The 21,572-nt window shown below is 35.5% G+C and overlaps 1 protein-coding gene across 3 annotated transcripts; it reads left to right on the top strand.

Annotated features, from left to right (window-relative positions):
- Positions 1 to 6,757: 6,757 nt before the first annotated feature.
- LOC132053185 (transmembrane 9 superfamily member 3-like) lies at positions 6,758 to 14,548 on the top strand. 3 transcript variants are annotated; one of them, XM_059445097.1, is made up of 8 exons: positions 6,758 to 6,888; positions 9,707 to 9,922; positions 10,501 to 10,541; positions 10,709 to 11,294; positions 11,388 to 11,525; positions 11,636 to 11,792; positions 11,896 to 12,380; positions 14,095 to 14,548. In XM_059445097.1, the coding sequence occupies exons 2-8, from the start codon at positions 9,774 to 9,776 to the stop codon at positions 14,312 to 14,314; spliced, it is 1,776 nt and encodes a 591-aa protein (XP_059301080.1). In that variant the 5' UTR covers positions 6,758 to 6,888; positions 9,707 to 9,773; the 3' UTR covers positions 14,315 to 14,548. The 3 variants fall into 3 exon arrangements, with proteins under 3 accessions (XP_059301080.1, XP_059301096.1, XP_059301089.1); XM_059445113.1 differs by having other exon boundaries at positions 6,767 to 6,888; positions 9,764 to 9,922; XM_059445106.1 differs by lacking the exon at positions 6,758 to 6,888 and adding an exon at positions 8,742 to 9,069 and having other exon boundaries at positions 9,764 to 9,922.
- Positions 14,549 to 21,572: the final 7,024 nt, after the last annotated feature.

A 21,572-nucleotide genomic window follows, 5' to 3' on the forward strand; every position in this document is an offset into this window, starting at 1 on the left:
AGACATAATAGGCTTGAATACGCGCCTCGGGGATGATTCCGTTCTAGAAATCCGAACTTGAAATTTCCCCTCTTTCATTCAATAGAATTGAATTAAGTTTGGTGTGTTTTATTGAAATAATTGCTTAAACATCTCTAACTTGCCCAAATGGAACCGAGTGACCCTTAGACCTTCATAAGTGACTCCACGAAGCCTAACGTACGTAAATTGTGTACGCCACCTCAGTCGACTCGAGGTGGGCCCACTATTCCCGAATTCACTCTTATTGTTCCGTTTGGTTTATTTTCGTACTATGATTAAAGGAAAACTTTTGGTTATCATTCCGATTACTAAACAATAGTGTTTTAACTAATCCATTGATTCCAAGGCATAATTCTTCTCCTCCGATAGCTAGTAAATGTTTTCCAAAGTGCCCGTATTTTCCCAAAACAAAGGTTTATGACAAAGTAAGTTTTACAACAATGACGATGAACATGTTCTACAATGACATGGATGATGTCAAGGAAGAAAATGTTTACATGAAGAATATGACCATGATGATTCTATGACTAAAGGTTCCAGGTTCATGATTCCAGTGACGAGATGAGAACGTTAAGCTATTTCTTGAACTCTCAACTCTATTCATGAATAATGTCTATTTTTTTTTAAAGATTCCAAGTATACGAAACGAGGCCTTATGATCCTGGTTTATGTTTTCTCATGATATTACTCTTCATTAATAGTCTCGCCTTATATTAATCGTTCCTTCAAGGTGAGGCAAGCGCCCATAGCTATTCTATAATATAATCGGAGGTTTCCGACCTTACGTCACTCCGATGGTTACATGATTTTCTTGGGCTCTCCTGCATGCTTATATGACATAGGTATATGAAAAATGTACAAGTACATGGGGTGGGGGGAAGGGATACATGGGGGAAATGGGAAGGGAAACATGTTTCATTGCCACCGGTTGGCGGCTTATCATCCCGGACGGGATGCCGGACGCGGGATTTATGGCGGCGAGTATTTCGGCGCAATGTGGGCGAGCGACGCCTCTGTTCGGTGCTATGATACTACATGATACACTATGACTTGATATGATATAACACGACATGACATGACATAAGTCCTATTTTCTATGTCTATGAAAAGAAATGTTTTCTTTCTAAAAAGGAAAAACAAGCATGCGTGGTATCCAGCCAAATAGGCGTTCACATGTACAGGTTATCCTCTTATCCCATCACATGTTCTATGATCCCATGGTATTGTTGTTCGTACTTATATTCCTGTTGTATTATTTTTCATGCCTTACATACTCAGTACATAGCTCGTACTGACCCCTCTTCTTCGGGGGCTGCGTTTCATAACGCGCGAATACCCGGATATTTGAATCTAGCATGGGGATATTCCGGCGAGTTGGTAGGCTCCACTTGTCCCGGAGTCTTTCAGGAGTCGGAGTATAGAGGCTATGATGCTTTGTTCGAAGTTAGAGGCTTTGCAGACAGAGTCGTGGGTGTTGGGTTGTTAGTCTGTAAGCGGCTCCAGCAGCCGATATGTCATTGTGTTCCGTTTCACGAGTCTTGTATGATGTCAGATTTTACTTATGGAAAAAAAAAATTATGTATTCATTTCTAACTGATTCATAAGTTCATATGTGTAATAAGAGTTAGCGGGTTCGCTCGGCTCCGAATATGGGGTCGGGTGCCCATCACATCCTAATAAGGTTAGGGTGTGACAATTAGGCTATGAAAAAGTCAAGTTGATCCAAGGGTATTTGAGAACGGCTCAGAGTCTCCAGAAGTCCTATACCATTGAGAGGAGAAGGGACTTAGAGTTTCAAGTTGATGATTGGGAGTTTTTAAAGATTTCACCTAGGAAAGGTGTGAGTAGATTTTGACAAGAAAGGGAAGCTTAGTCTCATATATATTAGGCCTTACAGAATCCTGCAGAGGGTTGGTCAAGTAGCTTATGAACTTGAGTTGCCACAAGATTTGGCGGCTATACACCCAGTGTTTCATGTATCCATGTTGAGGAAGTGTGTGGGTGACCCGTCATTGGTTGTTCCTGTTGATACTATTACGGTTAAGGATGGTTTGACCTATGAGGAGATCCCCGTAGCCATTCTTGATCATCAGGTTTATAAGTTGAGAACTAAGGAACTTGCCTTAGTTAAAGTTTTATGGGGAATTCAGAAAGTTGAGGAGGCTACATGTAAAGCCGAAGAAGATATGAAATCCAAGTATCCGTATTTGTTTGAGAAACCGGTAGAGAATACTCAAGGTAACTAACTTCTATATCTATGCCATGTCCCTTATATATTCATGTCCCATGTTTCACGTTCACATTCATGTATGCAGCAGTCAAGTCTCATGCTTCAGTATTCACGTTTCCACATAATCATGTCATGTCAGCTCAATCCCTATGTTTCATGTCATGTTTCCTTCACGTTCATGTATTCAAGCCATGACCAGCCATATTCTTAACCATGACCCATCATTCGAGGATGAATGATCCCAAGGGGGAGATAATGTTACACCCCGTATCTTAGAACTAAGGTTAGACTCGTATCGTTAAAGTGGTTAGACTCGTATCGTTAAAGTTTTAGCGAAAAATTTGAAAGTTTGTACGTATTACGAAGCGGTTGACAAGCCTACTTCGGGCACTCATAACTCGTTGATTCATTGAGAATTTGGAAAAGGTTCCTTAATGAAAGTTGTAGTACATAAAAATACCTTTGTAGGCAAATAAGGACCAGGCCAATTGGAGTTCAGAACAAGGAGATATGATCATCTTAAAATGGCTAATAGAGAGGTGCTTAAGATTTGGTAGAATCGATTAAGTTTTCGATATGTCTGCGTTCCAGCCCAATTACAAGAAAATCCGTTGATAATATGAGAAAGCTTAAAATATGAAGCTTTCCAATGGTATATTGTAAAGCCCTAACGGAGCTTTGTGCTAAGAGTTATGCCTATTTTACTGAACACTGTCGACTTAGTATAAAAGTGACAAGGGAGCTAACTGAGCTTGACCAAAATCGAGGCAGGGGAAAGCCATAGACCGTACTCGGCGAGCCTGAGGGTCCAAAATGCCCCATGCTATAAATTCAACACTTAACTCCAAATTTCATTTATCAAACATTCCAACATCGTTCTAAAGCCCTAAGCAGTCGTTTCCCTCCTCTCCGCATCCTCCCACGTCAAGGTAAAATCACTCTAATGATTCCTAAGTAATTATAACATCAATTAATGAATTGTAACATGATTCTTTAACCAAAATATAGGATTTCCAAGGTAAATCCTTCCCAAGCAATTCAAAGCTAGAGTTTTGGTGTTCTGCGTCAAAGAAGCAGTTTAGCTCATTGGATTGGAGCGTTTACAGGTATGTAGGTTTCTGCCTACGTGTGGGAACATCTTTGTTCTTCCCCACACCACGTTCTTCCATGATTATGCAAGAGTTCACTAAACTAAGGTTTTTAGCCAAGTCAATGATAACCCTAAGTTCATGTACCATGATTTACCATGTTTGAAATATATATTCATTGTTGTATTCCTAATCTTCCTTTTTGGTTATTGGAAATCCTTCTGTAATCCATGAATACCCATAGATTGCATTTCATGTGTTCCTGCGTGTAGGTTATGAAATATTGTGCTTACTTTCATGAATATCCTACATGTCTACACGTTTTCATGCAAATAAATTATATAATCCTTATCCATGTTATGATCTAAGATATCCATGTTATAATAAAAGTCATGTTTTTACGAAATTCATGGGCTTCTCAGCCAACTATATCATGTTCATGTTATTGGGAGTTGTACAGATTAATGAGAAGGTTTTATACCTGAAACTACGTATATCAACGCAGGATAAGGATCGCTCTGCCCAGTAGGACGATTCCTTTATATATTCTCCATTGAGGAATTTTGGATCTATTTATGTCATGTTCACGTCTTGTACCCCGACAAAGGTACAGGACGGCCTAACTGATCAGGCAGAGATCAGACGCCACGTGTTAACGTAGTGGTTACATGTCGGTTATACTAATGCTCTCCCATAAATATTTTTAATTATGTCATATATATGTATGTATTCATGCCCATGTTCATGACGTGTTTCGGTTTCAATTAGAAATTTTCTATCATGTTATTTCATGTGCCATGTTTATTTCATTCGATTTGCTTTACAAACCAAAGACATTCAATATCGACGTCCCCTTTCTATTGCCCGGGGGCTTGCATTTCACGATGCAGGTACGGATTTACAGGATGATGCATCTGCTCAGTAGGACTTTACACGTATCGCCCTTGTTGATGAGCCCCATCTTCTTTGAGGTTTAGTCATTATTTACATGTTAGTTATGCATTTATGGTATGTGGGGGGCCTTGTCCCAGCAGTTATTTTTAGCAGTTCAGACTCATATTAGAGGTTTCATAGAATAGTCAGTCAGTCATGGTATGCCAGATAATCAGAGTCATTTAGCCACTTTGGCTCAGCATTTATGACAATCCGCATTCATATTTTAAACAAGTATTTTTATTTGATATTTTGAAATCTCATGTTTATTAAGGCTCATCATGTTTTATGTCATATTCCGCCCATGTTATGCCTCATGATGATTCAGCAAGCCATGTGGTTCGCTCGGTCATATGCAGTAAAGCACCGAGTGCCGTGTTACTCCTAGGCCACAAGTACTTCTAGGAATACCCTCAAATAACGGATTATAACAACGTTGAATATAAGTAACAAACCACAAACCCCAAGGAAAGGAAAATGGCAGAGCATCAAAAGCAACCATTTTAGCTATTTCTACACGCTCTTTTTTCTTGTCATACTTAAAATTTTTACCGGTTCGTGATTCTATCGTCATTTGAATACCCCCAGATTTGAACCCATTTGCTCTCCCCAAACATCCTTATGTCTACTTTTCATATGATTCGTTAGTGTACCCGTTCCACCATCATTACTAGTTTGTTGCTTAAAAACAAATTCTTGTTTTCATATATTGCATGTAGCTGTTTGTCTTTCCTTATTCTTAGTCATAAATCCCCAGATTTTAGCTGTTGGCTTACGAGTTCTAGGCGGTTTGTCTTGTGTATGTGATTGTGCAGGACCTGTATCTCCTATGGGATTTTCGAGGGCTTGTGTTTCATCATCATCATCATCATCAATTTCATTAAAAGTATCGGTATAATGTTATTGCATTGTCTCATAATCTAAAAGTGGATTATTTCCACCAACATCAATACCTAAATTAGGTGTTTTGTTCACAAATATTTCCTCATTAAATCCACCCCTAACAATACCACTACTACCGGCACCACGTCTAAATCTCTTCGCCATTATTAAATAGAATTAATTTAAATCACACTCAAATAAATCACAAGAAAATAAATTGCTAGAATTAAATTGCGTAAATTAAATAGCGAAAAATAAAGATAGAGTTGGAACGAAGGTACCAAATTGCCGGACTAATTTCCAACAAAGTGTAGGCGGCTAGAATTGCAAATCCACCAAAGCTACTTCGGATTGTTGCAAAATCACCAATTCCACCAACGATATTATAATTGCAAAATTAATAATTGAAACTAGAATAAGAATTTATAATATTTAATTGAGAGAAATTTAAAATAGCTAATTGTTGTAAAGTAACTATAATTGAGAGATGAGAGAAAGAGAAGAGAGAGTGAATTGGTGTGGATTAAAATGAAAATGGAGAGGGGTTTATATAGAGGTGGGGGATGGGTTAAAGTATTAACAAAAAAAGTTTACGGGGGTTGGGGGGGCCAAAAGGGAAGTTTGGAACCGTTTGCCAACAGCCATTTTTGCAAATGGACCGTTGGCCAACGGTCCAGTCCATATACCCAACGGCTACATTTAAAAAAAAAAAAAAAAATTTGATCGGTTTAACTGGTCCGTTTTCGGTTTAACCGGTTCCGGTCCCAAAAAATCGAAATCGGACCGATATATATTAAACAGTTAACCGGAACCGGTAAACCGGTTCCACGGGTTCCGGTTTTACCGGTCCGGTTACTGGTTTGAACCGGTTAACCCAAACCGGTTGACAGGCTTAGCCTCAGCATAAGCAGCAAGATTATTTACAAAAATTGGAACTCGACCCTCTTCATTAACTGGCACGTAAATTTGAGTTCAACCTAAATACTTGAAGACTTACTGCAGAAAGTTGGAAAATGCTGTACGAGTATCATTATCTTCGGTTATGGAAGACTCAGTAGGGAAGCATTCAATGATTTCTACAATAAGTACCCAAAAAGGAAAGAAAAAAATATGAATCCATGAACAACAATGAAGCTACATTTTATTGAAGATATATATAAATTGTTACGTATCACACATATTACTGCAAAACTTCAAAGTGTAAGAAAGCAAGTTGAACAGTTTTTCGGTTGTGGCTTAGGGATGACATTGATCTCTCTTTTTTTTTTTTCTTTTTTTTTTTTGGGTGGGTTGGTCCATAAGAAAAAATACAAACAAAAGGTGCATAGTGACCAAAAATGGTTTGGATATTTTCAAACTTTGACGGGAACATTTTTAAAATTTTTTGTTTGGACCATTTGACTATTCCGTTTGGTCTGACTTCAAGATAGCCATAATATTTATTATTATTTTTTTTTTTGGTTCATGTAAAGAGTAAAGAGTATATTTCTCTTCACCAATTTTTTGCTAATCCAAGGCGCTTGTAGACTGTCAAGGCGCTTTCTCTCTCTCTCTCTCTCTCTCTCTCTGTAAGGAGTTGTCAAGCTTTGGTTTTGTTACTTATTGCTATTGTTTTGCAAAAATTACTTAATGCCATCGTTGACTCTGACTAGCTGTGTAATTTCCAGTCAATACTCACTTCCTTTTACTCTTTGATTGCTTCTTGTCAAATCCTCTTCTTCTTTGGAAGCATGGGTATGGTGATTTTTGTTCGTTTCTTGATAGATGTAGTAAATTAGTTAAGTGGTCGCAATGATAAATTCTTGTTGTCTGCTAAATGGCTAGCTGAAATTAACAGATTATCTATGATTCACATTTTGCATCATTGCAGTGATATGATGCCAGAATATTGTAAATTAGGAGAATTTTTAGTAGCTAGTTTGTGGATTCATTCATTGTTCCTTCTTTTGGTTTAGTTTACTAACTTCATTATTGCCATGTATTTGACTTGGGTTAGCAAAGTTAAAAACTTACCAAATCTATTGAATCTAAACGGTATATTATAGATGTGGCCATTTAGCGTTGGACATATTTTCCTAACTGTGTCCATTCCTTGCATATATAGTAATGCGGTTCTATAACGTCTTGGTCTTGTCTAATTTATGCTGATTGTTGAAATTCAATAATGGTAAATATAGATGAGCAGTACGAATAATTAGAAGGTTGTAAGGAGGATGATGGTTCTCTAGTCATCAGGTGTCATTAGGGCAAGTGATATTGAGAGGTAATGCTGAGAAGTGAATTTACCTTATCAAAAAGAGAAAAAAGAAGTAATAGTGGGAAGTATAATTGTTGGTGATTTATCCCTACTCCATACAACATTTTCTATTGTTTATGACAATTACTCACCAAAAATAGGCAGATATTTGTAAGTTACAATTGTGTTAATATCTGATGGAATCTTGAACTACTTAAAACCGTTGCCATTGATGCATCTAGCTCTCACAGTTGAATTTCTTGATCTAACTGGAGATGTATTAGCTTTTACTGCCCTCGTCGTATTCAGTTCCCATTAGAATATTTCAATTAGCAACCTGCATTTAACTGGTACTTGGGTCAAATTAATATCGAGATACCAAATTTTGCAAAATTGGTAGGAAATGGAAGATTCATCTACCGAAACATTTAAAGATGTCACATCTAAAAAAAATCGGAACATGATCGCCATCTGATAGGTTTAACCCCATACGGCAAACCATAATAATTTAGCCAATTGATTAGCAAGCATCATCAATGTCTTACAGGAAACTGGGATGAGTTTTCCCTATCTATAGAACTATCCATGATTTCAGGCCTAAAGCTGAATCCCGTACAACAACAATATGCATTAAGCCTTATCCTTATCCTTAAACCACCTAATATGTCCCAAAACCAAGTATATAGTGTCAGCTTACAATATGTAAAGCATAAATTTCAGGGTAGAGCCCCGATACAATCATAGCAACTCGTAAAACGGATGCTATTACTATTACAATCCGAGGGAGTCGATAGAGGGAGTGCAGAGTTTAATACAAAATGACTAAACTACTAAAATGAAAAAAAAGCTCAAGGGCACAGATGAAAAGTGTGGCTCACAAAGATAGCCATCTCAAAGCTTCTGCTCTAGTGTGGCGTCTCAACATCTAAATCTCTAAATGTAAAGGAGCAAGTCTACCAACTCCACAAGTGATAACTTCATCCAAATTAAGAGACAAGTTAAAAACTTCATATATCGTTACCACAGTGCAGAGTCTACATCCACAATGGCATCATATAAATATGGAAATATATACCACATAGCACCATTTATGCACATTAACCATTTCCATACTCAAAATAGGATAAGGGTACAATCATCATTCATCACTTACTTCTAACCTCTTTATTAGCCCAAACCTTGATAAAACACCTCTCTACAATGCTACAATGTCTATACTAGAAAAGATAATCACAACCACCTGGATAATAAAAAATAAAAAAAATAATTAAAAAATTGGTTAACTGATCAATGATCTAGTTAAGATGCTTAAAACAAGGTTATGAATAAACCTCAAACCTGCCTATGGTCAAACTCCATTAATTGAATAAACCTAAGTGAGAATAACTCTTTCCAAGTGTAAACTTGAGTTCTTCACTTGAATTCTTATGGAGAATCTTGATGGGATGTTATCCCCTTCGATCGCTCTCCACAATTGGAGAGCAAGAGCTTATTTTACTGTTGCTTCTTCAGCAAAAGCAATTCCATTTCTTGTGCATCTTCCTCCAACAGAGTTAATGGCATTGAATCTAGCTTTACTCTCTTCTTTTCTCACTTAGGCCACAACTCTGTGTATTAGTATTTTAACCTCTGCAGCCGCTGCTGGAAGTCCTGTCCAGGGGATAATCCTATTTGATATGGTAGGTGTTTGAAAAAGGTGTTTTTCCCATCCTTAGGTCATGCTGACATTGAGAAAATAGATGGGAGTCGTGGTTTATATAAGTGGAGGGTTCGGACACACTTGAAATGGCCTAAGTACCCTCAAAGCTTCACCGCCGGAAGCCTTTGACGCGACAAATCAAGCATTCCATAAAATTTCTTGGCCAAAATGACCTCTAACACATCGCATCAACATTTTCTGTTGAGCCATGTCAAGTGTTATCCCTCAGTAGTGTGCACGTTCACTAAATGGTCGTAACTTTGTCCAAATGGCAAAATGTTTGAACACTTGGAAACTAGACTTCAAGGGTTACAAGTTTTATTCATAATTCATTATCACGTCTTTATAGATTGAGACTTGTGCATCTTTAAAGTTAAGGTATATTTCACTTGTTAGCATAAGTGCAAGGTTCCACCTCCTCTTGTTTCCAGAGCACTCAAATAACACCAACACATTAAGCACATATGCTTCCTCATGTTGTGTGTATATATATATCTAGTCAAGAAATGGGACAGTACTGTTACATTGGGACTCACACACTTGGTTTGTAAGATTAATTGTTAAACTGGATTTCATTTGCCTTGCATAATTTTTTTCTTTTTCATGCTGTTTTTCAGCTGGGTGCCAGTCAGCAGTAATTTTATTTGACTTCGTATTTTTCATCTTCTTAAAAGACGAAGAAGAATGGAGAAACTGGTGGTAATCCTCATTTTTACAACTGTAATTATGAGTCTTGAATGCCTAGTACAATCCGATGCCTCTACACATCGGTATAAAAGTGGAGATGAAGTCCCTCTCTATGCAAACAAGGTCGGCCCGTTCTCTAATCCCAGGTAGATGCCTTAACATTTCCATCACTATGTGTTTGATGCTTTTTTCTTTTGTCTTTCTTGGAATATCATCCATACTTCAGTTTGTGTCAGGTAAATATAATTTCATTAATGGTTTAGTTCACCTGCTAAAAGAATCACTTCATCAACACTTCGGCATCACATACAAACAAGGAAATTCCTGTCCCTTTCTCCAAAAAGTCACCGTCCATCTAGTTTCTATTTGAAGACACTTTGTTCATTGCTGCATACGTATTAATAGATCAAACTTCTTCAATTGTTTTCTGATCAATCTTATTATTTATTTGCTGCTTGATGTAGAAGGTTAGCTTGGTGAAGCAGATGTTGATTCTACCTGATTATAAATCTGCTAATACCCTTAGGACTGGTCAATAGAAAACGAGCATAATATAATTTAATAAATCAGATATATCTCTTTGTGCATTAAACTAAGGCGGTCATCAAAGGCCTTAGATAATCTTGTTAGGCAATTTAATGTAGCAAATGCAATGAAATATTCCTCTAATATTTCTTACTGTTTTTCTCTGTTTCCATAATATTTTTCATTTTTCCTATTGCAGTGAAACTTATGCTTATTTCGATCTTCCATTTTGTCGACCAGGTTTTCTTCTTGCAGTTTTGTTACCTTGATTGTTGTTTACTCTGAATAAGAATCCTCTATATTATCGCACATTACATCCTTTTCTTTCCTTTCCTTTCTTTTGTTTTTGTCAATCTGCTCTTAAGGTCTTCTTATTAATCTTACATATTGTGCTGAAACATTGGCAGATAATTTGGAAAAGAAGAAAGAATCTCTGGGTGAAGTGTTGAATGGAGATCGCCTTACGTTTGCTCCATATAAGCTCGAATTTTTAGTGGACAAAGATGCCAAGATTTTATGTAAGAAAAAGTTGACAGTGGAGGAAGTTGCACAATTCAGAACCGCTGTTGCACTGGATTACTACGTCCAGATTTACTATGATGACTTGCCAATATGGGCATTCCTTGGGAAAGTCGAGAAGGAGGGAATCGATGACCCTAATGAGTACAAATATCACATTTATACGTTTTCTCAGTTCGAAATTTATTACAACAAGGATCGTGTTATTGAGATCAGCCATCGAATCGACCCATCTTTTACAACTGATGTGACAAATGATGAGGAAGTTGATGTAGAATTCCGGTACACAGTGGTGTGGAAGGCAACTGAAACCCCGTTTGAAAAGAGAATGGACAAATACACGATGTCTTCTTCTCTGCCCCGTCACTTAGAAATTCACTGGTTCTCCATTTTAAACTCATGTGTGACAATTTTCATCTTGGTGTCATGTCTGGGAACAGTTTACTTGCGAGTCCTGAGGAGAGATATTTATAAGTAAGAAGATATATCCATTTTGTTCTTTTAGTATGATATAGTTTGATCTTAGTATCAGACTAAAGATACTCATTTTTCCTCAATCTTGTAAAGGCTTGCACAGGATGAGGAATTTTCTGATAACCAAGAAGAAACTGGGTGGAAAAGCCTCCATGGTGATGTCTTCCGGTACCCAAAGTACAAGCATTTGCTTTCTTCAGTGCTTGGTTGTGGAACACAGATGTTGGCAGTGTCAGTATTTTCTGAGATCATCTTGTTTAAAGAAGAAGGAGAACTTCAGCATGAACTATTTGTGAAAATTTATGCTCATTAGAAATTCTTTCTTAATCATGTTTCTGCAGCGTGATGACCATTCTAGGTTTAGGCGTGCTTGGTGTTTTTCAACCGTATGATCGAGGAGTGTTGCCCACTGCTTTGATCATAATATATGTAATAACTTCTGCAGTTGCTGGATTTTCCGCTGTATCTTTTTATCATCAGCTCGAAGGAAGCAACTGGGTATGAAATGCAGGATTCTGCCTATCTTTAACTCTTCTTTCAAACTGAGCTCTTAAGAGAAGACTGTACAGATAACCTTATTAACTTGTTTTTGGCATGACAGCTAAGACTTTTGTTGCTGGCGGGAGGAATATTCTTTTGCCCCTTGTTGCTAACCTTTTTCTTCCTTAATACTGTTGCCATCAACTATGGGTCTACCGCAGCACTTCCTGTGGACACAATTGTTGTTATACTTCTCCTTTGGGTTTTGCTAGCATTACCTTCACTTATGTTAGGTGGGGTTTCTGGGAAGAGAATAAAATCAGAGTTTCAAGCTCCTTGTCACACCACAAAGTGTCCTCGTGAGGTTCCACCACAGCCTTGCTACAGGAGTATCGTAATTAAAATGGCAGTGGCAGGAGCTTTGTCTTTTGCTGTCATCTATGTTGAGCTATATTACATACTTGCAAGTGTTTGGGGTTACAGGATATACACAACATATAGCATTCTTTTTGTGGTATTCATTCTCCTTCTGATTACAACTGCTCTTGTCTCGATTGCTATGACATACTTCCAACTCGCAAGAGAAGATCATCAATGGTGGTGGAGGTGCGGCTTTTCTCATCTTATTACTATGATGCTTTTGTTACTGTATATTGGTTTCTTTTCATAAGGTGTAAATTATCATGATCTCCTACCCAAATCAGATTGATTTTCTATTGGTAAAAGGAATTGGTGGGAGAATTTCCATGTCTTTCCCTGAATTCTTGTGTCTCCCTTTAGTTTGTTCTTGTCTATATTTGCCATTTTATGACCATAAGATAGTCAATGCTCTTTAAACAAGTGCTGCTTTCATGTTTTCTGTTATATGTGCAAATTCATAGTTCTAAGAAAATTTTCTTCTTTATTCATCAAGCAGTAAGGATGAAAAGCTTTCCTTGAAAGGCTTGGGTTTGATTCTTGTTCTCAGCAGTTCTCTTGGTGGATGATCCGTAAATCTAAATTAAGTTTTCATTCAGGCCTGTAGCATGCCATGGCCATGTAGTGCTGGTAATCTCCCCTTGAACTTTTTTGAACCGAGAAATTCTTGAGGGCCAGTAGCGCACGGTTTGAAACTTGATGGATAGTGGGCTCACCCCTTTACCCTTCTCCACTTCAATACCAGGCTTTTGTATGCGGAAGAGTTCAATCCATGATGTGCGCCTCACCCACACGTCATGTGCTGCGCTCTTGCCTCTAGACCAAAGCCCGGTGGACCCTCACTTAAACTTTTAGTTAACAAAAAGGAATGCAAACTACAAGAGCCTCATGCTACTATTTCTCTTGTTGTTTTGGCTCTTTACAGCTGATATGATACTAATATAAGTTTCAGGATTTTACAAAGGTCATAAAAGTGAATCAAATTATCTGTTGAACAGTCATTTGTTCATGCATCTGAGTTGTTGGGGTTCATCCACCTGACTGTTGGATGAATGATTGGGTATTGATCTAATACTAAGGGACTGTTACCTGACAATGCCATAGATAATCGTGGGGAACTCCTCACATGAAAGAGTGCTAAAAATATGTACCTCGTTTTTGTCTCTCCTAAATTTTGTTTGCAGTTCTACCTCGGCACATTAAATTTTTTAGTTTCTAACATCTGTTAAAGGTCTCCATTCTAACCCTTGACTCTTTAAACAAAGCCAATAGCGAGCATTTGTCTGAATTTAAGTGCCATACCAGCGTGGGATTTAGTTTAATTTGTGAATCTTTCCAGTCTTAATCAACAGGAGAGAATTCCCTAATCTTCATTAGCTTGTATTTTCCTCCAAAATGCAGCAAGTCAGGTTCAAACCCCTGACTTTTCTTAGAGAATTGAGGGGCTTGACCAGCATACTAAGAAGCTCTTTGTTTTCATTTGCTTTTATACTTTCTAAAGAATGTGAGTAGATTTTTCTAAGTAATCTTTTGTTGAAGTCACGTGAATCTCTACCTTTCTGTTACGGTTGTATAAGAGGTGCCAGAGTCTTGCCCTACCGTATAGTGGTTCTTGAAGATATCCTTAATTTAACCATCTTATCCATTTAGCTTATTGGAGAGCATAGCCTTAACTTTGCACTATAGGAACTCCCTGCTAGTTCCACAAGGACAGTAGCGCACCGAGTTTTTTTGGTCTTGCAGGCTGTACTTATCTTCATTTCCAGTATTTTTCATTTAAATTATCTTTGCAAGAGGATTGTCTTAGTCACCTATAATTGCTTGAACTTCAGCATTTAGCACTGATTGCTATTGAAATATTCTGCTATGCCTTTGTGGCTGACTAATTGCTCACTTGAAACAGTTCTTTTCTTTGTGGTGGATCGACTGGCTTGTACTTATTTGGTTATTCCTTCTACTATTACTTTTCCCGGTCAGATATGAATGGTTTCATGCAAACCTCATTCTTCTTTGGATATATGGCTTGTGTCAGCTATGGCGTCTTTCTCATGCTAGGCACTGTCAGCTTTCATGCCTCTTTGCTATTTGTTCGTCTCCTGTATGGCAGTATCAAATGTGAATAGCCGGTTGCTTTCATGAACATCCTTAGCTTGTTTGGAGGAAGTATTCATGCCGTATTTTTCATTTACCTGTAATGCTGACAGTTCAATTTAATGTCTTTACATTCTGAGATGTTGGCAAAGTTTAAGAGGCTGTTCTTATAGGAGGAGGACACAATGTGCCTATATTGTGGGAATAAAGAGATTTTCTTGTTTCAAGTTTATCTCAATGAATGAAAATAGTTTTTTGTGTTTTCATACTCCTTGAACTGGGGCCTTTACAATTTACTAGCTTATAGTCTTGTTCAAATTACTGCATTTGTGCTTTATACTACTCAAAAGCTCTACTACCACCACAACTCCTTTAACCCTTTCATTTTCTTAATCTATTGTTTTGGTGCCACTGCAGAAGACATTGATAGTCAAAGTTGAGGAATAGATAAGTAAATTGAGGGATGTAAACAAAGATCTCCTTAAAACAAGAGAGGATGCAGAGTAATAGGTTTAGCATTTTGAAAAACTGGTTTATCAACTATGGCTCAATGCTTGCCTGAGGGCTGAAACTTTTCTAGAGAAGAAACAATCAACAATGACCCTCCAAATTTAAAGCATTTATTCAGATACATCAAGCACCACTTGCATTATTAAATCGCTTAACCATGGTAAGTTGTATTGGTTTGGTGCCCCCACCGAGTATTTACACTAAGCTAATACATGTATGTCACGTGTGTGAATATAGTGTCCTTTTACTTAACCATGATTAATTAATATGTATTTTTACTTTATTAATCACTATCATAATAAATTGTATTGGTTTGATGTAAACACTGAATGCAGGTTAACGATCACTAATTTAGAAAAAATATCTTCACCTACTTGACTCAAAAACAAGAATCAGATATGCGCAGTAGCTGAGATCTTGTAAACCTAATAAATCAATAAATGAAAAGGGTCAAAATGCTCCTAATGTGTTGGAAATAACTTAGATTTGTTCTCCTTCCATCTATTGGGCCTCAGTTGCTCTCCTTCTTCCGACTATTGGACCCCAATTGACTTTAAGGTTAATTTTCAAGTTAAAAACACTCTTGCTTCAACCTATTGGACCCCAATCGCACGTAACATCAATTTTTGCGTTAAAAATACCGCTTCTTGAAATGAAATTATGTGATTGCACATAGAGAACTTAATGAAATAGGAGGTAATTATTTATTGGTCCACATAGCTCCAATCATAATTAACCCATCCCGATTAATCCGAAACAATTAGAAATCATTGTTTTGTACCTGGTTTCTTCAATGCTTCACGTTTTGTGGCTGAATAGATCTAAAATCGATGCCTTCTTCATTTGAGCTGCGAATTTTGGGTTTATTTATCGATTGGGTCCAATATCCACGTCGACCAATAAATCAGTATGACCTATATAATTAAAGTCGGGCAATTTGCAGGATGCCCTTCGCTGGGGGTGGTCTTTAATTTTTGTCCCTCAAAATGGTGGTCTTTAACTTTTGCCCTTCGGGCAGAATTCTGCTTTGCGAATTTTTTTTTTTTTACTGAGCTGTGATTCGAACCCACAACCTCGGGGTATTAGGCGAAGGGCAAAAATTAAAGACCACCCCAAATGAAGGACAATCCGCACAAAAAAAAAGATTAAAGTCTCACATATGTCACCTCATAATTCTGTTAAAAGAAGGGATATATTTAACCGTAAGGGCAAGTGGGATCCAATAGGTGCGAGGGGAAAATTTTATTAGGATAATTAACATTAAGGAAAATTGGGGTTCAATAAATGGAAGGAAGGCAAATTTAAACTGTTTTCAATAAGTTAGGAGCATTTTTAATCCTTTCCCGGTAAATAAACAAAACTATTTCCGCTATCAATTTAAGCCTTTTTATAAGGTAATTCATACGGTTCAACAATGCTCTCCTGAACCTTTAAGGAAATTTTGGGATTTACTTGTACAATTTTTCTTCTATGTTAAACTTTGGCCTCATGGTTATTTGTCAATTTTATTATGATTTAACATGTATCTTGATAGCAAATGAAGCACTGACCATGTTTGTTGCAAAGTCACGGTAGACGTGTTGACGCCCAAAAATATTATTTTAATTGAAATGTGAGTAGGTGTCCAACTTACATGTTATGTATTATTTCTGTTAGTGTACGCTGAAGCATATCAATTGACATAAGTATTTTAAATTTAAATATTTTCATATTATTTGACAGAAAAATATATTATGAGTTAATTTACACGCAAAAAGATCAATCCAAAAATTCAGTTCCAACCGTATACTCCCAAAACCAAACATATGACAAAATATTAATCAATCCAAAAAATAGATCCATGATACCCTCCCTCCAGGGGCGGAGCCAATGGCCCTTTAATTGTGGGTTCGGCAAGCCAGATAGCTTTTGTCAACCATATATTTGTATTAAAATTTTTGTCAAATATATACAAATTATTAATTAAAACTCAATAACTTTAAAGAATTAGGCTCCGACCTGACAAGTTTTCGAATCATTTCCGCTCTCTGCCTCCCTCACAAGCCCATTGCCACAATATGTTGGTACTAAAATCTCACGTTATCTTAGTCAGCAAACAAACGAAATGCAACTATCAAAATTAAATGCATATATTCTCTAATTAGTTAATGCCAAACGCAAATGTCCTATTACTATCTTGACTTATTAGTACATCTATTTTTTAGTCAGACACTCTTATTCCTGTTCTTTTTTCATTTTAATAATCAGATATAGACAGCGGCATGATATACTACGACATAATGCTTAAAGAGATTCAATATTGAATCATTTAAAAAGTAATTTCAAGTGATTACTTATAATAAGCAGAACTAGTAATATAAAAAATAAAACAAATAATTTTTTAATAGCAGATTAAATTATACACAGTGTAAAATTTCATTAGTCTGCCAATAGATTTAGGCCAATAATATAAACGTTAGAGATTAGGGCTAAATCCCAGCAAACATAAAAAATTAGGTGATATCTTCCTTTATGTGTAAGTATTTTTGAAGGAAAAAATAATCTAGTACATATATATATATTTGTTAGACGTAATAGATAGTCCAAATTAACTCAGACATCATTGCTTTTAAAAACAAAAAAAACAAAAACAAAAAAAGATCAGATATAATTTGTAAGAATTGTTTATTACAGTACTATTTATTATTCAGTACATATTAAGCCGATTCAAATTTGTGCGGCCTAAAAATCACTAAAAGGGAAAACATTTTTACTTAAAAGTTTCTTCATTTTTCACTCGAAGATGAAACTTAACACAAGCCAAGAAAATGACAAAAAAATTGTCTCTTATGTTTGAGCGTAGACTCAAAATAGTCCTTAAGTGTGCACTTAATAGTTTTGTCCTTTAAATTTGTCAAAAGTTAACACTTATATAGTCTTTATAAAATACTTACCAAGCTTTTGTTCATTAGATTTGACAGAAACAGTGGAAATATTTTTACTTATAAATATCAAGAAAGGCCTATAAAATATGCAACACAAAAACTATATAAAATAGAAATTATACCTCAAAAGTTGCACTCGATTTTAATTCAAAATAACAGAAACTACATAAATTGTACCTCTAGATGAGATTTCCCACTTACTTGCTTCTTTTTCCATAGTTCTTGTTAAATCTAACAGGCAGGGTTCGGTATATATTGAAGCTGCAAGGGTGGCTTAGTTAGTTGAGCATGGGGCTTCCATAATGGAGGTCGTAGGTTCGAAACTCCCTGCCTGCGATAGCAGGTGATTTGCCTTCTGAGTCGAGCACGTCGCACGGGGCTTGTCTAGTGCGGATCATCTCTCCTATGTGATTTACGGGCTATTGCACAGGAGCGAGATTTACCCTGCACACTCGAAGGGCAGCTGCAGCGGATTCCCTTGCATAAAAAAAAAAGAGTTTGGTTTATATTGACGAAAACTAAGGCACTTTTGACAAACTTAAAGATTAAACCTGTTAAATTCATACTTTAGGGGACTATTTTGAACTAACCCTTAAACACAAGGGACCATTTTTATCATTTTCTTAGCACAACCCTTCAAAACAAAATGTGCACGTTTTAACCTAATATAAGGAGGAAATGAGATCTCGCCCTCTTACAATTTGATAGAAGAAACTAATCTTTTTAAATTTCTTATGTATAAAAATGAAAAAAAAATTGTAAAAAAAATCATAAAATTGAAAAAAAAAATGTAAAAGATTAAAAAACTATTTCTCCCCCTAGTAAGAGAGGTCCACACTGAATTGACCTTAGCTGGCCCCTGCCAAAATATTTTTGCAGCGAGTCCATGACTACCTTTGTTTTTTTCTTTTTTGTGGATAGAGAATCGCAAAGGAGAATTATTGAAGTGGCTACGTATCGTAGAAACAGAGGAAAAGTTACATAATGGCACTCTGGCTTTTGTCTTTTTGCTTTTGTCAACCTTCTTATATTGTTACATCTTTTGACTTTGAAACCACTGTATATTCACTTTCTCTAGCTGTCTACTTCTTTTTGTTTTGAAATTGAACACTAAGGGGTCGTTTGGTTTGAAGACAAGTAATGTTGAAATTAGTTATGCTGGGATTAGTTATTCTATGATTAGTTATATTGAGATTAGTTATCATGGTATTATTTTCTATCCACTGTTTGGTATGTTGTACTAGAAATAACATGCATTGCCTAATTTTTAAGAAGAAGTTGTTTGTTTACAAAAATACCCTCCACCTTATTTAGCCTAAAATGCCTAAAATTTCCCCTCAGGGCTATTTTAGTCATTTTTCCTGTTTTATCCTGGGATAAGTTGTCTTAGAATTATTATTCCACCCTCTGATGGGTATAAGTTATCCCGGTACTATTTTTAATGCTGAGATAACTTATCCCAGGATTAGCAACCAAACAAGTGATAAGGTGGTACTAAATTTTTATTCCAGGACTATTTTTGCTTAGACTTCATACCAAACGTTCCCTAAGGGATCGTTTGGTAGCTGGTTAGGAGTTAAGCTATTTATGTATTAGATCATGTATGGTATTCTTTTGGCTTAATGCATATGTGGCCCTCTAAACTTTTTTTTTTTTTTTTTTTTTTCATTTTTTAGCGCGCTCAATAAGTGTTGTTTATTGAGCACGAGCTTGGCGCAAGTGTGGATATCAAACACAGCACTTACATAGCATAAATGGTGAGTTTCACTTATTTTTAGCCTTGCGCGTGAATGTCAATCGCATCCTACATGGAATATATTTAATGTAAAATCCAATGTAAATACTATCTGAGCTTGCTAGTTGCCTTGAGCTTTCAGGTTGTCCCATTCCAGCCTATCAACAGAGTAAAATTTAATGTAAATGTGTACCAAAATATTCTACTGCGCATTATTGAATTGACTCTCAGATTTACTAACACTCGGAATGTGTTTACATTAAATACATTCCACGTAGGATGCGATTTGTATTCACGAGCAAGGCTAAAAAAAAAAAAAACTCGCCATATATGTATGTACGTTGGATTGTGTTTGATAGACACACTTGAGGCCAAGTTTAGGGGTTCAATAGGAACAACACTCAGTTAAGGTGTCAAATTTTTTTTATTTTTTTTAAAAGGACAAATTTAGGGGGTTGCATATGCATTAAGCCTATTATTTTGCTATGTATAAAATTTAACACATCTGATTACAATGTTTGGTTTCGATTTAGAAACATGCATAATTAATGCATGTATAAGTTATGATGGAATCTATATATGATTTAGATCAAAGGTGCAAATATACCCCTCAACTTTGCGATTTAGATCAGATATATCCCTCGTTACAAAAGTGGTGTATATATACCCCTGCCGTTATAAAATGGTACAAATATACCCCTACCGTTATAAAATGGTGCAAATATATCCTTTTCGCTGACAAGAGTTTTTTTTTAAAATCATTTAGGTTATTTTTTAATTTAAACAAATACCACGTGACTTTAAAAAAAGTCTACCCATTTTTTTTTTGGGAAAACTACATATATATACATTTTAAGGAGAAATAATTACAAAACCTGACAATAGTTTTCCTTATTTACAAAACATAATGATATATTACAAAACATGACGGATTTTCATATATTTTTCATTTTTTTATTTTTTTCCAGAAAATATATATATTTTTTTAAAATTAATTTTTTTAAAAATATTTTAATTTTAAAAAAAAAATATTTTTATATATTTAAAAAAAAAATTCTCTCAAAGGCTTAAAAAATTACCTCAATTTTTTGTGTATGAAAGTTGTTACAATGTTGTTGTAGTTGTATTAATTTTCTAGGAACCTAATATGAACTTTATATATGAAAAATGTGAATGAAATTCTAAGTCTTGAGCGAGATATACACATTTCATACCATTCTCATGCATAAAATTTTGAGCATAATGTTTAAGCCTTGATAGAGATATACACATTTCATACGTTTTTCATACATAAAATTTGAGCGAACTTTTTAAGCTTTGAGCAAGATATACACATTTCATACACAAAAATTTGAGCGATTATTTTAAGTCTTGAATGTTGTATCAAAGTTGTATACAATGTTGTTGTAGTTGTATTAATTTTCTTCGAAATCTAACATGAACTTTATATACGAAAATATGAGCGAAATTTTAAGACTTGAGTGAGATACAAATTTCATATTGTTTTCATACACATAATTTTGAGCGGATTTTTTAAGCCTTGAACGTGATATACACATTTCATACACTAAATTTTGATCGAACATTTTAAGCCTTGAGCGAGATATACACATTTCATACAACTTTCATACATAAATTTTTGTGCGAAAAAAATATTTAAAAAAAATAAATTTTTTTAAAAAAAATAAAAAAATAAAAAATAATTTTTTAAAAAAATATATATTTTTTTTAAAAAGCATGTTTTGTATAGGGTTTGTAATGTTATGTTTTGTAAATATAAAACAATCGTCACGTTTTGTAAATATTTCTCCTTAAGATGTATATATACGTAGTTGACCCCTTTTTTTTTAGTAGACATATTTTTCTAAAGCCATGGTAATTTTTTTTTCTGGTGTGTCGAGCATGGTTCGTTTAAAAAAATATCTCCGTGACTTTAAAAAAAAAATAAGTCTATCCATTTTTTTAAACGAACTAGACCTGACTCATCAGAAAAAAAAATTACTATGTAGCTTTAGAAAAGTAATTAAAAAAGCCACGTAACATTTTTTTAATTAAAAAATAACCTAATGATTTTTTTTTAAAAAAACCCCATCAGCAAAAAGGGTATATTTGCACCATTTT

The sequence above is a fragment of the Lycium ferocissimum genome, chromosome 1 (genome assembly GCF_029784015.1).
Source record: "Lycium ferocissimum isolate CSIRO_LF1 chromosome 1, AGI_CSIRO_Lferr_CH_V1, whole genome shotgun sequence".
Classification (NCBI taxonomy): domain Eukaryota; kingdom Viridiplantae; phylum Streptophyta; class Magnoliopsida; order Solanales; family Solanaceae; genus Lycium; species Lycium ferocissimum.